Source organism: Salmo salar, chromosome ssa10 (assembly GCF_905237065.1).
Source record: "Salmo salar chromosome ssa10, Ssal_v3.1, whole genome shotgun sequence".
NCBI classification, from domain to species: domain Eukaryota; kingdom Metazoa; phylum Chordata; class Actinopteri; order Salmoniformes; family Salmonidae; genus Salmo; species Salmo salar.
Window position 1 is genome coordinate 108,624,209 of NC_059451.1, and position 21,560 is coordinate 108,645,768.

A 21,560-nucleotide genomic window follows, 5' to 3' on the forward strand; every position below is an offset into this window, starting at 1 on the left:
TGGGAGTCAGATCCAGTGAGAGTCAGAACCAGTGGGAGTCAGAACCAGTGGGAGTCAGATCCAGTGGGAGTCAGACTCGGGCACAGTGGGATGCCCTCATCATTTGCATCTGCTTTGAACTAGTATTGTAACATACTGTAGGCTACTCCTGCATGTTTCCTAGAATGAACAACATGGAAATGTTTCGGAAATCTATGCTGAAACACTCTCACACACACACTCTCACACACACACACACACACACACACACACACTTTCAGCATAGATTTTCCTGCTGTGCTTTCTAGGGGTAGCCTACAGTATGTTACAATATTAGTTCAGAGCAGATACACTTGTGCTGTTCAAATCAGGTTTGTATGAATATCGTCTGTATAAAGGACAGGACATTCTGTCACATTCCCAAAGGTTGCTTGTCCTATGACAGTCAACAGCTGACTTCACTTGTGTCCTGACTATCAACCAGACTACTCCAATGCTCCTGGTAAGTAAACCCCCATTTACATCACATCAGATTTAACTCTGTTTGTGGAATAGTGTGTCAGTCTTGATGTGTGTAAAAGGTACATGTTTTCAACAGAAAATTATGCTGATTTGAAATGTATTGTTTTGATGCCATGTTTCCTCAACTGTACCAGTTCCCTGCCGGCCAAGCAAGTCCCATGTGTTCTTAGTTTTGGTATGCTTGAAATGTTGTGGCTTAAAGGGCATTGAGAAAACTTAAGAGCTTCTAGATTCACATGATTCATAAGATCCACCATAAGACCTCTCTATCCCCTCAGCATCATAGAAGATTAATTTAGCATTCATCCAAAAAGACAGAAGAGTTCAAGAAGTCAAATGAATTGTTCCCATTTCCTGTGCCATGTCTCATAAACTCAGCTATAAAGGTCAAGTTGATCGTCATGAGAAGATGTCTTTGTCGATAGCCCAGCTTCCCTGTACCGCACACAGTACGTCAGCTGAATGCCCAGGCAGCAGTAAACTAGCCTGGAGCGCATTCAGCAAGGCACGACATTGTACAACGTACAGATAGAAATATGTTATGTAGAACAACATGCCTCTCTGACATGTAGAATAAAATATTGTCAGCTCTATTCGTTACATTTCTGTCTGCAATGTTCGATAAAGTCTGCCTACTGAATGTGGCCCTGTTCCTTTAACTGTTTCCATGGCCCATTGATTGATAAGATGAATATCAGCCTTTAAATCAAATCAAGTTTGGCAGGTGTTATAGCGGGTGCAGTGAAATGCTTATGTTACTAGCTCCTAACAATGCAGTTAAATGTCAAACAATTGAAATGTAAGGAAAAAAAGAAAAAGGACAAGAAATCAAGAATGGTGGGACAAATCTGATTAACAACCCACACAGCACCGTAGCAGTAATCAAATGATTTAATATCTTTGAATTCATTTTTGAGATATATTTACGTTGTTCTCTTTCTGTCTATTCCTTAAGCCACTCCTCTCATGTCTGCGGTTCCTTTAACAGTTTGGATCTCTGAGGATTCTCCGCATTGTCCAGGGTGGTTTATGGATGTCTTGGCCCTCTTCTTTGGTTGATTTTATGGGGTTGTTTTGTCACAGACAGCGTGGTGCCACTGGCTATATTATAGTGATCCTGCCCTAGGTTTAAGACACTGACAGAATAGTTGGAAACTATCAGATTACAATACCATGGATCAGTTTCAATGCTTGCTCCATTGTAAAAAAAAATGTCTGGCTGTGTTGGTCTTTCATCACAAATGACGTTTCACCAGAGATTGTTGTTATCAAGTTCTGAGGGGGAGTCACCCTGAGCACTGTTGTCTGAGGCAGTATGCGAGTCTAACGTGTTACTCTTCTGTCTTCCTCACTATGACTCTAGCCGAGCTCTGTTCTCTACAGACGGCTGCAGTCTGGTTAACAAGTAACCCTACCCACATAGTTAACCCCCCCACCATATAAACCCACTTGTCTTAGCCAGCAAGACCCCAGTCAGGAGTCAGAATGGGAGGTTCACGGGTGAAGACCACTGGGGTTCTACTCTGTCTGTGTTACTGTATCAACACTGGAATTTCAGATGATCTCTTTGGTAAGTTATCAAATGTATACCAGTAATACGTTAGCAGGGTACACAGAGTGAAAGATACATTGATTGAATTGTGTATATTTGAATGACCAATTGTACACTATATATACAAACGTATGTGGAGACCCCTTCAAATTAGTGGATTCGGCTATTTCAGACACACCCATTGCTGACAGGTGTATAAAATCGAGCACACAGCCATTCAATCTCCATAGACAAACATTGGCAGTAGAATGGCCTTAATGAAGAGCTCAGTGACCATTAACGTGGCACTGTCATAGGATACCAACAAATTTCTGCCCTGCTAGAGCTGACCCGGTCAACTGTAAGTGCTGTTATTGTGAAGTGGAAACGTCTAGGAGCAACAACGGCTCAGCCGTGAAGTGGTAGGCCACACAAGCTCACAGAACGGGACCGGCGAGTGCTGAAGCACGTAGCACGTAAAAATCGTCTGTCCTCGGTTGCAACACTTACTACCGAGTTCCAAACTGCCTCTGGAAGCAACATCAGCACAGTAACTGTTCGTCGGGAGCTTCATGAAATGGGTTTCCATGGCTGATCAGCCACACAGAAGCCTAAGATCACCATTTGCAATGCCAAGCGTCAACTTGAGGGGTGGAAAGCTCACCGCCATTGGACTCTGGAGCAGTGGAAACGTGTTCTCTGGAGTGATGAATCACGCTTCACCATCTGGCAGTCTTCACCATCTGGCAGATCTTGGTTTGGCGGATGCCAGGAGAACGCTATCTGCCCCAATGCGTAGTGCCAACTGTAAAGTTTGGTGGAGAAGGAATAATGGTCTGGGGATGTTTGTCATGGTTCGGGCTAGGCCCCTTAGTTCCAGTGAATGGAAATCTTAACCCTACAGCATACAATGACATTCTAGATGATTCTGTGCTTCCAACTGTGTGGCAAATGTTTTCGGGAAGGCCCTTTTCTGTTTCAGCATGCCAATGCCCCCGAGCACAAAGCAAGGTCCATACAGAAATGCTTTGTTGAGATTGGTGTAGAAGAACTTGACTGGCCTGCACAGAGCCCTGACCTCAACCCCATCGAACACCTTTGGGATGAATTGGAATGCCGACTGCGAGCCAGGCCTAATCACCCAACATCAGTGCCTAACTTCACTAATGGTCTTGTGGCTGAATGGAAGCAAGTCCCGCAGCGGTGTTCCAACATCTAGTGGAAAGCATTCCCAGAAGTGTGGAGGCTTTTATAGCAGCAAAGGGTGGACTAGCTCTATATTAATGCCCATGATTTTGGAATGAGATGTTCGACGAGCAGGTTTTCACATACTTTTGGTCATGTAGTGTATTTTGTTGAACAAGTCCTAGCTTTTTTTCACCTACAGGTCCAAAGTGCGGTCTTCCACAGATCAGGAACCTTCTTGACCGCTCTTTGAGAATCGTTGGAGGATTGGAGGCAAGATATGGATCCCACCCCTGGTTGGCAAGTGACTTCCTTTTACTGTACATGTGACACCCCCTTTTGAGAAATATGGCAATGAGGATAACACAAAGACAGGCTTTTTTTCTAGCTTTATTGAAGAGTTATCACAATATAAAAGATGGGGGAGGGTGAGTCAGAGGGCCCGATTCGAACCCATGCCGACTCTGGTCCAGCGGCTGTAACCGCTGGACCACACAGGCCACACAAATACAGGCTTAAAGACATCACAATGACATGGAATTTGGGATGATTTGAAGGTTTCACTGAGGTCCAGGGGTTCTCATTTCTGTGGAGGGGCTATCCTGACTGAGCGCTGGATCCTGACTGCTGCCCACTGCTTCTCCATCGTCTCTACGTAAGTTCCATCCCATCTCAAGTCCAGGTAGTTCCTCCCAGTTTCAGTCCGACTTCTTCCATTTGGTGCATAACGACAAGCCCCTAATGTCTCCTCCTTTTTTCTTCCATAGAAACTTTCTGAGGAACGTTAGTGTTGTGATTGGGGAGTACGACCAAAGGGTTCCTGATGAAGAAGAGCAGACCTTCACTGTGAACACCATCAAAATTCACGAGAAGTACCAGCACGCCTCTCCTATGAGCTATGACATAGCTCTGCTGGAAATCAATGGACATATCCGATTGGGCAGGTTTCCTCTCCGTTATAGTGACGGCGGTTGAGTTTGTTTTTACGGCCGTAATGTTCTGTAATGTAGATATAACCCACCCTATATGGACATTATGATGTCTACGTCATTGACTGAGTTTGGCCAGACATTATTCTTGTCACTGTAGGAAATATTTTCTAAAGTATCTGTGCTTACATCCTCTGCAGGTCCCGGTGTTCAGCCCATATGCCTGCCTCTGCCCAGTGAGAAATTCCCACCCAGAACCAGCTGCCTTGTGAGTGGATGGGGACGGACCAAAGAACGTAAGGCCCAGATTAACTTTACCTTCAGTTTGACATTAATTTCAAACTAGCACATCAACATGGACACTTTACTCTTCACTTTACTCTTCACTTGTATTTTTTGAATGTTTTGATGATGGAGACCTAGCCTGATCCCATATCTGTTTGTGCTGTCTTATGACCATGGTTTGACCATAAGGAATTGGCAAGACAGCACAAACAGATCTGGGATCAGGCTAATGGAACTGTATTCACATTCAGGCGGTCTTCTACCTGCAATTCTAAGAGAGGTGCAGCTGGAGTTGGTGGAGCCAGCTAAGTGCAAGTATGTTCTCCAGACCCTGAGACCCACACAGCAGGCCCTCACTGTGCTCTGTGCTGGACCAGAGAGAGGAGGAAAGGACGCCTGCCAGGTACAGTAGATAGACTACAACACAGTGCTGTCTGACTCTGCATGTTAAAATCTATAACACAGTGTTATTATGATTCAGTGATCTCTGTCCAGTTTCTGGTGGAGGTTCTCTGGACAAATGGGGTTAAATGGGGTTATATCTGTCCATAGACTTCTCATCATTCCTTTGACAGGTCCCTTATCAGATAATGTTGTGTTCTCCCATCTCCAGGGGGACTCTGGGGGTCCTCTGATCTGCCCCAGGGAGGACGGCCACTGGGTCGTGGTGGGGGTCACCTCCTGGGGGAAAGGTTGTGGCCGTAGCTGGATCAACAACAAGGCCAAGTCGTCGGCCAAGAGAGGATCCCCGGGGGTATTCACTGACGTTAAGATGCTCCTGCCCTGGATCAAGATGAAACTCAGAGAAGGTTATCTAACACTTTTTAATCAGGTTTGGATATGTATAACAGATTGTATAACAGATGGTCTAACAAATGATTTTGTTGTTGTGTTTTGTTCAACAGCAGATGCTAACCCAAACCAAAAGTCCAAGTCAAGTAAGTTGTATTTCTTCTTCTTGTATGTCAATTCCACAATGCATTTACTTGCATGTTTTGAAACTGCGACCATGTCCTCTTTGTCATCTAAATAGCTACTTAACTTTTTACACAATAGCTCATTTATGCAATTTGTACAGTTAACCTTTACGGTATGATGTTATCGTACTCTTTGGACAGTGTATTTGATGCTCTGTGTGTGTGTGTGTGTGTGTGTGTGTGTGTGTGTGTGTGTGTGTGTGTGTGTGTGTGTGTGTGTGTGTGTGTGTGTGTGTGTGTGTGTGTGTGTGTGTGTGTGTGTGTGTGTGTGTACTGTGCTGCAGGACTGTGCAGTGTGAGGGATGGGCTTGTGAACGGTAGTGAGGGTCTCATCAGAAACCCAAGCCTCTCAGGCCATCTCTACAACAACAATGAGTGGGTGTAATCCAGTGACAGTGCACAGGCCCGTTGCAGACGGGGAGTGAGGGAGAGCTGTGCTGAACTGAATGCACTCATTGAATGCCCTTGAATTAAGTATGCTTTTAGGACTATTTATTTTCAGACCAATTTGCCCTCACCACTCCCCGGCTGGCACAGAACGTTCTAACAACCATATGTTTCTTAGAGCTTGGTGGGAGGGGGTTGTCCTATGGTTATTTTGCAGACAACCTTCCCACAACTTTCTGGAAATGGTGAAGGATACTTTCTTGGCTTTGGAACATTCTCAGCACATTTTTAGGAACTTGACAAAAAACATTATTTTCCTGCTATTTAAAGGGATACTCAGGATTTTGGCAACAAGGCCCTTAATCTAATTCCCTAGAGTCAGGAACTTATGGATACCATTTTTATGTCTCTGCGTGCTGATTGAAGGAAGTTGCTAACTAGCACTAGTGCAATACAATTGCTAACTAGTGTTAGCGCAATGACTGGAAGTGTATGGTTATCTGCTAGCAACGCTAGTTAGCATTGGCTCACAAATCTACCTCTAACTTACTGGACACAGAGACTTAAAATTCATCTGACTTTGGGGAAGTAGATAAAGGGCATCATTGCCAAAATCCCGAAGTATCCCTTTAATTACCTTAACAGAATGCTTCCTAAAAGTTAAAACATGGTTACATTTAATGTACTTTTTTTGTAATGTTCTAGGAAAGTTCTCAGAATGGTTTGACATTGGGAATGTTCTCAAATAGTTCTGAGAACTTTAAGAAACAATGTTCTTCTGTGGGAATTTCAGTACTCCAACAAAACTTTTTCTGCAGGTTTCCTCATGGTTCTATTTAAAGTGATGTTCTCCAATTGTTCAGAGAATTTTAACTCATAAGAGTCTAAGCCCTGTCTAAACCAAGGCATTCCTTTGAAGTATCAACACATTTAATACAAAATTATTTGATGAAAAGGTATTTGGCCTTACACCATTCCCAAAACGGAGGCGCGCCCTCATCCGCGTGCGCCATCGTGCGCAAATTGATTTTGTCCCCCTACACCAAACACGATTACGATACACATGTTGAAATATCAAAACAAACTCTGTACCAATTATATTAATTTGTAGACAGGTCGAAAAGCCTTAAACATTTATGGCAATTTAGCTAGCTAGCTTGCAGTTGCTAGCTAGCTTGCAGTTGCTAGCTTATTTGTCCTATTTAGCTAGCTTGCTGTTGCTAGCTAATTTGTCCTGGGATATAAATGTTGAGTTGTTATTTTACCTGAAATGCACAAGGTCCTCTACTCCAACAATTAATCCACACATAAAGCAGTCAACTGAATCGTTTCTAGTCATCTCTCCTCCTTCCAGGCTTTTTCTTCTTTGGACTTTATATGGCAATTGGCATCTAACTTTCATAATAAGGTGTATTACCATAACTGACCGACTGACCTCAGTTCATCTTTCAATCACCCACGTGGGTATAACCAATGAGGAGATGACTAGTGGGTATATGCTTCTATAAACCAATGAGGAGATGGGAGAGTCAGAACTTGCACGGTGTTCAGAATCACAAATAGAACTGACTTCTATTTTAGCGCTTGGCAATGCAGACGCTCGTTGGTGCGTGCGAGCAGTGTGGGTGCAATGATTGAATAACATGTTGATATGAGAATTTTGTTCTCAATGTTCTTAAACTGAACTTCAATTAAACTACTCAGTCTGCAACCTAGAGTTTGTAAGATTCTGGTTGAATGAAACAGACAGAGTCCCAGCTTACAATAGTCAAAATGTTTATTCACGAGGGCTCTAAATATCATACAATGCACGTAGCCTTTTATACCTCACACGTTTGGTTATGACATACACTTTATAAATGCCCCTCCTCTCATCTATCTCTGTCACAATGTTCAACTTCGATAGCTCCTTCGGTCTAACCGAGTTCCTCTATCTACATGTTTGCAACTGACATGTCGAGCTCAAAACAGGAAGCCTCTGTGGTTTCCCAGTGCCTGACTTACTTCTCAGAACACAGTCAAGTCTATAAGGTCAGAGTAATAGACCAAATTGTTTCCTGCAAATCCTCACAGACATGTTCCATCCTAGAATTGTCAATATTTCTCTAACCTATTTTGAAAACACACACACACACACACACACACACACATGTTAAATGTCTCCTTCTATGATTTGGCATTAACTCAATAAATGAATAATACTATGTGCAAGTCTGCTCCAAATGGTCATTGCAAGTCTAAAGGTTTCTCCCCTCCCTGGGTTGGGAGACCTCCTTCCTGTTATCAGTTTCACAGTTGTCACAATACATTGAGTGGTTGTTTTAACTTTTAGCCCTTAACTTATATAATTTCTATATCACATGTATATGTACATTTATTTTGCAACTCTCACTCACACGACGCGAGCGGTGTGGTCAGCATGTTACTGCTATTAGCCCATACAAACGCATTGAATAACAGATTCACTACATGGAACAATAGGTAGTCCCCAAAAATAAATCTAAAGGAATTTTGTTCCGAAGTGTCTACCCTATATCTGAGAGATATAAGAAAGATCAGGAAACATTTATTGTTTTTGTTTTTTACATGTATTTAACCCCTTATTTTTGGAACTAAACAATCTACATATATACTTCCATAAATTTTTTGGACTGGTACCGTGGGACCTTCAGACGAGTCTTCTGAGGCCTGGGGGTATCTTAGCAAAACAACTGACATGTGCGTGTTGTAGAGAGTCTCCTTTACATCAGAGGGGTCACATTAGTGTGTATCCCAAACTGTTCTGATGCTACAGACAGAAGTTGACAGATTGGATAAACAAACTTCAGGGGGTCGTAGAGAAAAACTAACAAAACCATTGTGTTCATGAGAGTCTCATCCTTCCATAGGGGGCTAAAAATAGTTTGTAGGCCAAACCGTTCGGACGCCACAGACAATTTTGTGAGTAGACCAATTTTTGAAATGGCGTTTTTTACATTAGATTAAAGAATTGACTCAGAGCTATACCATGTTATATCATACACTGCAGTTGAGGAACAATGGGAAAGTAATTCTGCTTTGAAAGTTGATAAACTTATAACCCCACTTTTAAGAAAATGGCCCGTGAATATTTTGGCACATTTACTGGAGAGCCCTTCTTTGTCTACACCCATTCAGTATCGTTCACACCCTCTTAAGCCTTAGCCCCTCCCAGATCTTTAAGGATCCACAGTGTAGTAAACATCCAAAGCTTTCAAGACTAAAAGTGGTGAAAGTAGTAGCAAAAAGTAGTAGTAAAAATACACTTTATCTAGTCCTTGGCTTACAGTTGAATTCGGAAGTTTACATACACCTTAGCCAAATACATTTAAACTCAGCTTTTCACAATTCCTGAAATGTAATCTTGAGTAAAGATTCCCTGTCTTAGGTCAGTTAGGATCACCACTTTATTTTAAGAATGAGAAATGCCAGAATAATAGTAGAGAGAATGATTTTTTTTCAGGTTTGATTTCTTTCATCACATTCCCAGTGGGTCAGAAGTTTACATACACTCAATTAGTATTTGGTAGCATTGCCTTTAAATTGTTTAACTTGGGTCAAACATTTTGGGTAGCCTTCCACAAGCTTCCTACAGTAAGTTGGGTGAATCTTGGCCCATTCCTCCTGACAGAGCTGGTGAAACTGAGTCAGGTTTGTAGGCCTCCTTGCTCGCACACACTTTTTCAGTTCTGCCCACAAATTTTCTATAGGATTGAGGTCAGGGCTTTGTGATGGCCACTCCAATACCTTGACTTTGTTGTCCTTAAGCCATTTTGCCACAACTTTGGAAGTATGCTTGGGGTTAATGTCCATTTGGAAGACCCATTTGCGACCAACCTTTAACTTCCTGACTGATGTCTTGAGATGTTGCTTCAATATATCCACATCATTTTCTTGCCTCATGATGCCATCTATTTTGTGAAGTTCACCAGTCCCTCCTGCAGCAAAGTACCCCCACAACATGATACTGCCACCCCTGTGCATCACGGTTGGGATGGTATTCTTCGGCTTGCAAGCCTCCCCCTTTTTCCTCCAAACATAATGATGGTCATTATGGGCAAACAGTTATATTTTTGTTTCATCAGACCAGAGGATATTTCTCCAAAAAGTACAATCTTTGTTCCCATGTGCAGTTGCAAACCGTAGTCTGGCTTTTTTATGGTGGTTTTGGAGCAGTGGCTCCTTCCTTGCTGAGTGGCCTTTCAGGTTATGTCGATATAGAACTTATTTTACTGTGGATAGAGATACTTTTGTACCCGTTTTCTCCAGCATCTTCACAAGGTCCTTTGCTGTTGTTCTGGGATTGATTTGCACTTTTCACACCAAAGTACGTTCATCTCTAGGAGACAGAACGCATCTCTTTCCTGAGCGGTATGACGGCTGCGTGGTCCCATGGTGTTTATACTTGCGTACTATTATTTGTACAGATGAATGTGATACCTTCAGGTGTTTTGAAATTGCTCCCAAGGATAAACCAGGATTTGTGGAGGTCTACAATTTTTTTTCTGAGGTCTTGGCTGATTTCTTTTGATTTTCCCGTGATGTCAAGCAAAGAGGCACTGAGTTTGAAGGTAGGCTTTGAAATACATCCACAGGTACACCTCCAATTGACTCAAATTATGTCAATTAGCCTATCAGAAGCTTCTAAAGCCATTACATAATTCTCTTGAATTTTCCAAGCTGTTTAAAGGCACAGTCAACTTAGTGTATGTAAACTTCTGACCCACTGGAATTGTGATACAGTCAATTATAAGTGAAATAATCTGTTTGTAAATAATTGTTGGAAAAATGTATTGTGTCATGCACAAAGTAGATGTCCTAACCGACTTGCCAAAACTATAGTTTGTTAACAAGGCATTGGTGGAGTGGTTTAAAAACGAGTTTGAATGACTCCAATCTAAGTGTATGTAAACTTACGACTTCAACTATATATCCTCAGCTGACTTTGATGCAGGCCATTAAGGCTAGGCGTCCCGCTAGCGGGACAACTTCCGGTGAAACTGGAGGGCACGCACTTCAAATAAATAATCATAAAAATTATGGATTTTAAACATTTATGTACATACAAGTGTCTTATATCAGTTGAAAGCTTAAATTACATTACAGTAAACATCTTTCTCTCTCTCTCGTAGGATATGTTCCTGGTCCATCAGCATTCCTATAGGGAGGAGTATTCTGCTGGAATTCTTGGAATTTGACATGGAGAATGACACCCTCTGTCACAGTGACCAACTCACGGTATCGGTGGGTGCAGACTCAGGGAGGCCTATTGGTGAGAGATGAGGCTGTTGGACACACCTACTCATTCAAGGGTTTTTCTTTATTTTTACTATTTTCTACATTGTAGAGTAATAGTAACACATATGGAATCATGTAGTAACCAAAAAAGTGTTAAACAAATCGAAATATATTTTAGATTCTTCAAAGTAGCAACCCTTTGCCTTGATTACAGCTTTGCACACTCTTGGCATTCTCTCAACCAGCTTCACCTGGAATACTTTCCCAACAATCTTGAAGGAGTTCCCATATATGCTGAGCACTTGTTGGCTGCTTTTCCATCACTCTGCAGTCTAACTTATCCCAAACGATCTCAATTGGTTTGAGGTCGGGTGATTGTGGAGGTCACCAGGTTGTCTGATGCAGCACTCCATCACTCTCCTTGGTCAAATAGCCCTTACACAGCCTGGAGGTGTGTTGGGTCATTGTCCTATTGAAAAACAAATGATAGTCCCACTAATCGCAAACCAGTTGATGGCATATTGCTGCAGAATGCTGTGGTAGCCATCTTGGTTAAGTGTGCCTTGAATTCTAAATAAATCACCAGCAAAGCACCCCCACACCATCACACATCCTCCTCAATGCTTCACAGTGGGAACCACATATAAGAAGATCATCCGTTCACCTACTCTGATTTTCACAAAGACGGCGGTTGGAACCCAAAATATCACATTTGGACTCATCAGACCAAAGGACAGATTTCCACCAGTCTAATGTCCATTGCTTATGTTTCTTGGCCCAAGCAAGTCTCTTCTTCTTATTGGTGTCCTTTAGTAGTGATTTCTTTGCAGCAATTCAACCATGAAGGCCTGATTCACGCAGTCTCCTCTGAATAGTTGATGTTGAGATGTGTCTGTTACTTGAACTCTGTGAAGCATTTATTTGGGCTGCAATTTCTGTGGCTGGTAACTCTAATGAACTTATCCTCTGCAGCAGAGGTAACTCTGGGTCTTCCATTCCTGTGGCGGTCCAGTTTCATCATAGCGCTTGATGGTTTTTGCAACTGCACTTGATGAAATTTTCTAAGTTCTTGAAATATTCCATATTGACTGATCTTCATGTCTTAAAGTAATGATGGACTGTTATTTCTCTGCTTATTTGAGCTGTTCTTGCCATAATATGGACTTGGTCTTTTACCAAATAGGGTTATCTTCTCAATACCATCCCTACCTTGTCACAACACAACTGATTGGCTCAAACACATTATGAAGTCAAGAAATTCCACAAATTAACTTTTAACAAGGAACACCTGTTAGTTGAAATTCATTCCAGGTTACTACCTCATGAAACTGGTTGAGAGAATGCCAAGAGTGTGCAAAGCTGTCATCAAGGCAAAGGGTGGCTACTTCGAAGAATCTCAAATATAAAATACATTTTGATTTGTTTAATACTTTTTTGGTTATTTCATGATTCCATATGTGTTATTTCATAGAATTGATGTCTTCACTATTATATTACAATGTAGAAAATAGTAAAAATAAAGAATACCCTTGATTGAGTAGGTGTGTCCAAACTTTTGACTGGTACTGTATGTCTCCCTAGTGTTCTCCTTCCCACCAGTTGATGGGGGGTTTGACTTTGTGATCTCCCATTGGCTGTCTCTTAGGGAGGTTCTGTGGCAGCGCCCCCCCGCCCCCAGTGCTCATCGACTCCCACAGTGCTTCTCTCCAATTTGTGTCTGATGTCAGTGGAACAGGAAGCGGATTTGTTGTTAGATTCCGAGGTGTCGAGGGAAATTCTGTGCTTGGTGAGTAACCGTTACGTCAACCCACGCTTCCTTGGCTCACCAAGCCTAACCCCCCCAGCTCAGGAATAGAACAACTCAGAACTCAGGTTAAACCAGTTTAGGGAGTAGTATGGCATCATTACTGTGTGTGTATTGCCATTATAAAGACAGTCTGACACTAATGGATGGATCCTCATAGCATTTGTTTTTTGCTAAATAATTGTCATGTTCTCTGTCTGTACTACAAATAGCTGTGTATTGCATTTGTGACTTGATGATAGAATACGTTGTTTGGCAGGGGCCTTCAGGGCAGAGCTGCGTGCTGGGTCTGATGTTTCATCACCCTGCCTGCGGACAGGATGTGTCTAGTTGCTCTGAGTTCCTGACAAATTATATAGGCTCCCTACTCTCTCTTTCAATCCCAGTGGGGCCCTCCACCCTGTGAGCCACACACCCTCCAACTGCTGCTAGTCAGACATACACACGCAGACACACTTTCACTCGCACGCACGCACGCCCACACACACTCATGCACACACACGCGCTTTAACGCACACAAAAGCACACACACACACACACATTCATGCTTTTGGGGCTGACTCTCCCATAGTTACATAGCAGCCAGGAAGGCACACAGCGGTCCCATGACCTGGTAATGAGGTGCAGAGGTTCTGTGATGAAAACACACACTCCTGCACTGTAACTACACCACCACGTGGGTCAGCGATAGGAGCCAAGATGCCTGGCGGACAGTGTTTGTGTTGCACTGATGCACATGTATTGTCAAGGGTTAAGTGTGCGACAGTGTGATTATGGAGCCACAGAGAGGGCAGGGCTTGTGGTTGATAATGTGTCCTTTGTGTTTGTGCAGCGTCGGGATGTGGCACCGTGGCTCTGGTCCAGGATCAGAGGACCGTACACAGTCTCAACTACCCACAATCCTACAGCAACGACTCTGTCTGCCACTGGGTCATCTATGCCCCCAAGGGTCACGTTGTCAAGGTGACACATGTTGACCTGTACTTCTTATGCAGTAAGGGTTGTAATAGTTTGTGTACTGTCCTGTCCTGTCCTGTCCTGGGGCGGCAGGTAGCTTAGTGATTAGAGCGTTGGACTAGTAACCGAAAGGTTGCAACATCAAATCCCCGAGCTGACAAGGTAAAATTCTGGCCCTGAACAAGGCAGTTAACCCACTGTTCCTAGGCCGTCATTGAAAATAAGAATTTGTTCTTTACTGACTTGCCTAGTTAAATAAAGGTGAATATATATATATATATGAATGTATTCATGACTCCACTGGGAGAGATCAGTCTCTGGGGTATCCCTTTGGTCACAACGGCCTTGCTACATGAGAGGACACAAATATATATAATTGTGTCCTCTCATGTAGCAAGGCCGTTGTGACCAAAGGGATACCCCAGAGACTGATCTCTCCCAGTGGAGTCATGAATACATTCATGGTGGCACTCTGCCTACACAGTGATAGTTCGTTCAGTCTCTGGTGTGGATGGGATCAGTTTACATGTACTGGAAAGAATGTGATACTCACCTTGATTAAACAATAACAACAACAGACTGCAACACTGTAAATGCACTTGCCACATTTTTTGTTGAAATGAAGATGAGTGAATGATGCTGTTTTCTTCATTTTTTGCAACCTAATTTATTGTCTTTTGCCTTGGAGCTTGACTTTGATGACTTTGACCTGGAGCAATCGGATGACTGCGAGTATGATTCGTTGACTGTTCTTGGAGATGTGGATACAAAAGAGGAGATAGGTACAGAATCTGACCCTAAGCTCAATAGACCAACAAACCTATCAAATGGATTTGACTTTCATGGCACAAGCTGAAAGAGATATCTCTTTCACACGCATGCACACGCACACACGCACAAACATTTCAAGTAGGGTAATGTTTGTGTCCTTGTGTAAGCGGTGCTGTGTGGTAGGAATGTGCCTCCCCCCGTCCTGAGCTATGACAACGTGATGGTCCTCCAGTTCACCTCTGATAGCACGGTCACCTACCGAGGCTTCCACGCCACCGTGTCATTCATCAGTAAGATCGGTGAGTGTGACACCGACACACATAAACCACACATTCATATTACTCACCATAAGAAGCCCACAGATCAGGTTATCATGAAACTTTCCATAACAGATCATGCGTTTACAATATTTTACATTTCATAACTGTTGCATGATAAGATATATTTTATATAAATGTGGCTGTTCTGTCATGCTAGCTGATCACAGACAATCTGACTCTTTACTCAGACCTGCTGGACGGGGAGTCAGAGGAAGACACTGTTCCCTTTCGCCACTCACTGCCAGGTTGGTTATGCGTTGTCCTTACACCAGGCTTTCCTTCTGCACCTTTTTTTTCATACCTAAATTCTAAATCAAATAGCTAAATTATCCTTGGTATAACCATCTTAAAACAATTCCATATGTGAGCTTAGTAGAATTAACACTAAACGTTTGTTTATTAACTTTAAGCAGTGGGCAGTGCTGTTTAAGATTGGGAAGGTACAACATGTTGCGAAGTTGCAAAACGTACTAGATGATATGATTTTGCTAAACGTATTCTATGTTATAAATTCTAGCTAGCTGGCTAACGTTAGCTAGGCTAGGAGTTAGGGTTAGGGTTAAGTTTAGGAGTTAGGTTAAAGGGTTAAGGTTAGGATTAGGGTTAAGGGAAGGGTTATCTAAAAGGGTTAAGGTTAGCTAACATGCTAAGTAGCTGCAAAGTAGATAAAAATTTGTAAGTACTGTAGTTGAAAAGTTTCTAATTAGCTAAAATTGTCCATGATGAGAATCAAACTTGCAACCTTTGCGTTGCTAGACGTTTGCGTTAGACACCCACCTATCCACCCTGACCAATCACCCTACTTTAGTTTCTGCCTTATATAACACTCTGTCTTATGTAACCATACCAAAAGTAAGATATTATGCTAATTTGAGTGTCCCAGATTTATGTTTACTATGTTACATCAAGTCTATGAGACCAGGCCGCCATATTAGGTAACGGCATAGTCAACATAGCTAATGGAACTAATGCATTAGTGAACCCGCTACAATCACGCATTACAGTGTACAGCAAGTGGTTTAGCAGTTACACCAACGGGCACCGGTGGCAATTCATTATATAAATTACTTTGACTTGGAAGAGTTCCAGTGTTGGATAGCCTTAGCCAGCTAGCTAACATAAATAGCATTCCTCTCTGTTTAAGCCGAGTGTTTGAGTGGGCTAAATTAGCTAGCTGCAGAAGCTAGCTAAGTAAGTGAAAGTGAAAAGAAGAAAATGAAATATAGCCAGCTCTCTCTGCTGCTTCTCCTTAATTTTTAAAGAAATGAATTTGTACAACTATTGCCTTTCTCTTTCTTTGTGTCAACTACTCACCACATTTTATGCACCGCAGTGCTAGCTAGCTGTAGCTTATTCTTTCAGTACTATATTCATTCTCTAATCCTTTGATTGGGTGGAGAACATGTCAGTTCATGCAGAAAAAGCTCTGATAGGTTGGAGGACGTCCTCCGGAAGTCTTCAGAATTACTGTGTAAGTCTATGGAAGGGGGTGAGACCATGAGCCTCCTAGGTTTTGTATTGAGTCAATGTACCCAGAGGAGGACGGAAAATAGATGTCCTCCGGCTAAACCATGGTGCTACCCCAGAGACTGGTGTTGAGGCTACTGTATACCTTCATTAGTCTTATCTAAAAATGCTAACTTTTTTTATGTTTCACTTTTTTTTAACGGAATTCACTGAGTAGGATTGTCCTCCCCTTCCTCCTCTGATGAGCCTCAACTGACTTTAAGAAACCGATTAGTCCATTTGGAGTAACACCCTTGTTGGAATGCATGCACACCAGCTCCAGGCTGTAGGTTGGTCCGCTCCCAGTTTCTGGTTGGTCCAGGCTGTGAGAGTGTTTCCTCTGTTCACTTACTGCTTTTCAACTCAGCAGTGATAATAGACCAATGGGTGTTCATGCATGGTCTGCAAAGTACCTGTAACTACACTCCCCTCTGTATATACAGTGAAGCTAAAACGTTTAATTTGACTCTATACTCCAGCATGAATGGTAAATTATGTATTTTTTAAAGATTGTTTGTGTCATTTTGGAGTAACTTTTATTGTTAATAAGAATAGAATATTTTTCTGAACACGTCTACATTAATGTGGATGCTACAATGATTACAGATAATCATGAATGGTCTGTGAATAATGATGAGTGAGAAAGTTAGAGGCTAACCTCCCCTGTTATTGGTAATGGTGAGAGTATGTTTTGGGGGTAGGATCATTGTGCCTCTGTAACTTTGTCGCTCATCATTATTCACGATTATTCATGATTCATTCATACATTATTACCATGAATTTCTATTGGACACAATATAATCTGAAACACAACAAAAACGAACTGCAAATGCATTCAACAATTTGGTAGAGTCCTACGCTTGATGTAGGCATTGTGTGCTAGGATATGGGACCAAATACTAAACTTGACTACTCTGACTTCTAATACACTATAAGTGACACCTTTAAGTAGGGGGACATCTGTAGATACAGTACATAAAGTGCTTTCATTTCTAAACAGTAAAACAGATATGTATGAAAATACCCTCAAATAAAAGGGGACATTATGTACTGTCGCCTCAAATCAAAAATGCTGGAGTAAAGTTTTAACTTTACTGTTCAAATAAAAACAGAGTGGAGTGTAACTGTGTGCGTGTGTGCGTGTTCGACCTCTCAGACTCGTGTGGAATGCCTCATGTCCGTGCTGCCTCGACCTCCAGTGAGTCTCTGGAAGGAGAGGGGGCGTCGCGAAACGCCTGGCCCTGGGACGTTCGGCTCAGCATGGACACTAACAACATCTGCTATGGGGCCATCATCCAGCCTGCCTGGGTCCTCACTGCTGCACACTGCCTTCTAGGCCTGTGAGTGTCAAAAATATCCTACACTTTTTCATCAATGAAAGTTTTTATAAAAATAATAATAACAGTGCACATACACACTCATATCCTATAGTAATAAATATACATTTAGTGAAAAATAAATGGTGTATTTGAACAGTCTGAAAACTATTTGAAAGCACCTATGCTATACTTTTCCATAGATGAAGATGTTATTCATAAAAACAGATCATAATAACACCAGCCTCTATTTTTTTATTTGTTTCTTTTCAAACTAACACAGGGAGGACCAATCATTAAGGTCACTGTTGGTGATGACGGGAGGCCCGAAGAACCAGGTAGGATGAAGCATCCTCAGGCAGTCTACCCATCTCTCAGTGTGTCAGTGTCCTCTGTCTGTCTGTCTGTCTGTCTGTCTGTCTGTCTGTCTGTCTGTCTGTCTGTCTGTCTGTCTGTCTGTCTGTCTGTCTGTCTGTCTGTCTGTCTGTCTGTCTGTCTGTCTGTCTGTCTGTCTGTGTCTGTCTGCTGTCTGTCTGTCTGTCTGTCTGTCTGTCTGTCTGTCTGTCTGTCTGTCTGTCTGTCTGTCTGTCTGTCTGTCTGTCTGTCTGTCTGTCTGTCTGTCTGTCTGTCTGTCTGTCTGTCTGTCTCTCTCTCTCTCTCTCTCTGTCTCTCTCTCTGTCTCTCTCTCTGTCTCTCTCTCTGTCTCTCTCTCTCTCTCTCTCTCTCTCTCTCTCTCTGTCTCTGTCTCTGTCTCTGTCTCTCTCTCTCTCTCTCTCACACACCTCTATGTCTCTGTGTTATTGTCTATATGGGTCCTATAGAGGCGTGGTGTGAGGAGGCTAGTGCTGCACCCTCAGTATGACCCCTCCTCCCAGGACTATGATGTGGCCCTGCTACAGCTGGACTCCCCGCTGCTCATCACTGAGCATGCCTTGTCCGTCTGTCTGCCCTGCTCGGGACCGGAAGTCCCACCCTCCCAGGTCTGCATGTTTTCATCGTGGGAGAGTCAGACACGTATGTACAGTATCATGCCATACTGTGTTTAGGGCAAACTGAATTTTGCAGTCCTAACTATTTTTGACCCACAACAAGACACAATGATGACAAAGCTAAAAGATCACTGTATCACGATGAGTGTCATTGTAAAAAGTTTGTTTATGTGGGCACAGGGATTATGTCTATGTACAAACATGACATTACCTCATTCAAAGTGTGTGTGTCAGTCTTTCAGTGATTGTGTGTTTTTTTTGTGTGTGTGTGTGTGTGTGTGTGTGTGTGTGTGTCAGTCTTTCAGTGATTGTGCGTATTTGTGTGTATGGGTGGGTGTAGCATGTGTGTTAACAGTATGTGTGTAGTAGTTTTCTGAGTGTAGCCTAACACAGAGACTGTGGTGTATGTGGACTGTTAGGTGGACCATGGAACAGCACTGTTGATCCGCTAGAGGTGCCACTTGTGAGTCGTGCTGACTGTGAGCGTTATAACACTGGTAGACTGACCCCTAGGATGCTGTGTGCTGGGCCGCCACAGCATCGTGGACAGGACACGTGCACGGTGAGGAACACACAGGGTTCATAGCACCACTGTAAACACTGGAACACATCGGGATGGGTGGCTGGTGGCTATTACAGTATAACAACAGTGGACTCAAAGGATTTGTGTTATCATACATCCCCCTCTGGTGGCAATGTTTGGAACTATGGTTTAGAACCATATCAGAGAGCACATTACGAGGTCCTTTTCTTAAACTTTGAAATACTCAGTACCAGTCCAAGACGATAGAATACAGTCACCCAAACCATGTTACTGTATATGATACAGCAAAGGATAAAGTATAATATCATTGCGAGGAGTTTCATTTGACAGAAACATTAAGTTAAAGATCAAACGGTCTTCCTTCAGGGTCCAGGTGATTCTGGGGGAGCACTGGTGTGTCAGAGAGAGAACTCTGGTTACTTTGTCCTGGGAGTGAGCAGCCGAAAAGAAGGCTGTGGGAAGTTCCAGAGGCCAGGAGTCTACACCTCAGTCCCCATGATAACAGACTGGATCCACGAACAACTCCACGGTGAGGGAGGTTTGTCATGTGGATCTGTGGTGCTACTTCACAATCTCTACTGTCTTGAAAGCAATTCTTCATGCCTTTACATCATCTGGCTAATGGCACTCAAACTGTTCTGCCTTATATTGTCCTGAGATGGGAAACACTCAAAAACGCAACAATATCTGTGGGGTTATCTCAAGTACTGTGTGACTCCTTCATTTCTTTTCACATTCCTACAGTTTACTCAAGAGTAACATATTATGTATTTTCTTAAGTGTGGTTCTCTGTGTCTCCGGCTTTCTGTCCACAGAAGATTCAGCTGACTCCTCTAAAACCCTGCCATACCAGAAGCAGCAGGAGGAGCTGGCCTTCAGCATAGATTATGATGATAATAACTATGGAGCGGAGTCATCTGGAGAATCCTGTTAGCCTTGACCCACCTAGCTTGAGGCTGGAGGGCCATGTGGTATTCTAACGGAGTCAAGCTGCTTTTTGTTGCTTGCATATACCGCTCAGAAATGAAGCAGACACAGCGGTTCTAACAGAGACATGATTTGAAAAAGGGAACATCCAATCAGCACAAATTCCATGGATTTGTGGGAAGGGCTATGGAACAATTGTATCGTCATACTGTCTGTCTGTCTGTCTGTCACACGCACGCACGCACGCACGCACGCACGCACGCACGCACGCACGCACGCACGCACGCACGCACACACACACACACACACACACACACACACACACACACACACACACACACACACACACACACGTACACACACAAACCTTTTCTTTGTAAACCAGTGTTCAACCACTGAGTGATCTGACACTGGAGTGATAATATTAAATTATAGCATCATCAACATGCCTGGAGATATTTTAATTAATTAGACCATGTGCAGGAGCACACATGCACACACATACACAAACCTTTTCCAGTGCTAAACCGGTGCTCAACCCCTGAGTGATCTGACACTGAAGTGATTTTGGATCATTCACCTCCTCATCTGGATCACTCAGCTATGCTTTGTCATGGCTCCGTCAAAGTGAGTTCCTCTCTCCTATTGGTCCGTCAGCCCTCCATTAACTCCCCTTCCTCTAGGTAGCCTTGGTGCAAAGGCCTGACTCCAGGGCCTGGCTCCGTATGTTTGACACCCCTTGGTCCCGTACCTGAAAGGTCATTGGTTTGAATCCCTGAGACAAATAGGTGAAAATGTGCCCTGAACCCTAGTTGCTCAGGATAAGTGTTTCTGCTAAATTATGTAAATGTCTAGTGGAAGTATGCTTTGTCATTCGAAATACAGGTAACTTCCTGACACCAATAGTCAGATAAGTGGAAAGATGGCATGGAGAATATTACCTGATGAGACCAGCTTATGCAATTCAGCTTTTGAGGGTTGTTCACACACAGACAGATGATGCAATATCTACTTGACTGAAAGGACAAACACATTCAGACAGATGAAACCTGAGGGGTACACTATAAAGCAGGATCAAGGAGTTAGCCAGCTAATTTGCCCAAGTATTCTGATATAACTTTTATATTTTTTATAAAGATAAGCTTGAAATGGGCATGGTCGAATTGATTTAATATCAATGTTTCACTTTTTTTCATTAACCATAAAATCAATAGTTATTTCTGGTTACTTATCAAAGTTAGCTGGCTAACTGATGGATCATACCTTGCAGTATACCCCTCTGATCTCCACCCCAGACATAAAGTGCTTCCGCCTTACATCCAGGTTCATGTAGAGACCATGTCTAGTTGTTACTATATTAATAAAGGTTACAGGA

General features: G+C 42.8%; 2 protein-coding genes across 2 annotated transcripts; both read left to right on the plus strand.

The window, feature by feature from the left end:
• The first annotated feature begins 3,635 nt into the window (after positions 1 to 3,635).
• LOC123723968 (ovochymase-2) lies at positions 3,636 to 5,066 on the plus strand. Its single transcript, XM_045688753.1, has 4 exons — positions 3,636 to 3,695; positions 3,775 to 3,872; positions 3,985 to 4,161; positions 5,045 to 5,066. The coding sequence occupies exons 1-4, from the start codon at positions 3,636 to 3,638 to the stop codon at positions 5,064 to 5,066; spliced, it is 357 nt and encodes a 118-aa protein (XP_045544709.1).
• On the plus strand, positions 4,226 to 20,468 carry LOC106561585 (ovochymase-2). The gene is made up of 17 exons (XM_014125689.2): positions 4,226 to 4,442; positions 4,683 to 4,834; positions 5,045 to 5,240; positions 5,337 to 5,369; positions 5,693 to 5,783; positions 10,946 to 11,085; positions 12,697 to 12,837; positions 13,688 to 13,818; positions 14,501 to 14,594; positions 14,751 to 14,882; positions 15,092 to 15,148; positions 17,566 to 17,749; positions 18,009 to 18,063; positions 18,547 to 18,739; positions 19,134 to 19,276; positions 19,625 to 19,787; positions 20,074 to 20,468. The coding sequence occupies exons 3-17, from the start codon at positions 5,204 to 5,206 to the stop codon at positions 20,190 to 20,192; spliced, it is 1,713 nt and encodes a 570-aa protein (XP_013981164.2). The 5' UTR covers positions 4,226 to 4,442; positions 4,683 to 4,834; positions 5,045 to 5,203; the 3' UTR covers positions 20,193 to 20,468.
• Positions 20,469 to 21,560: the final 1,092 nt, after the last annotated feature.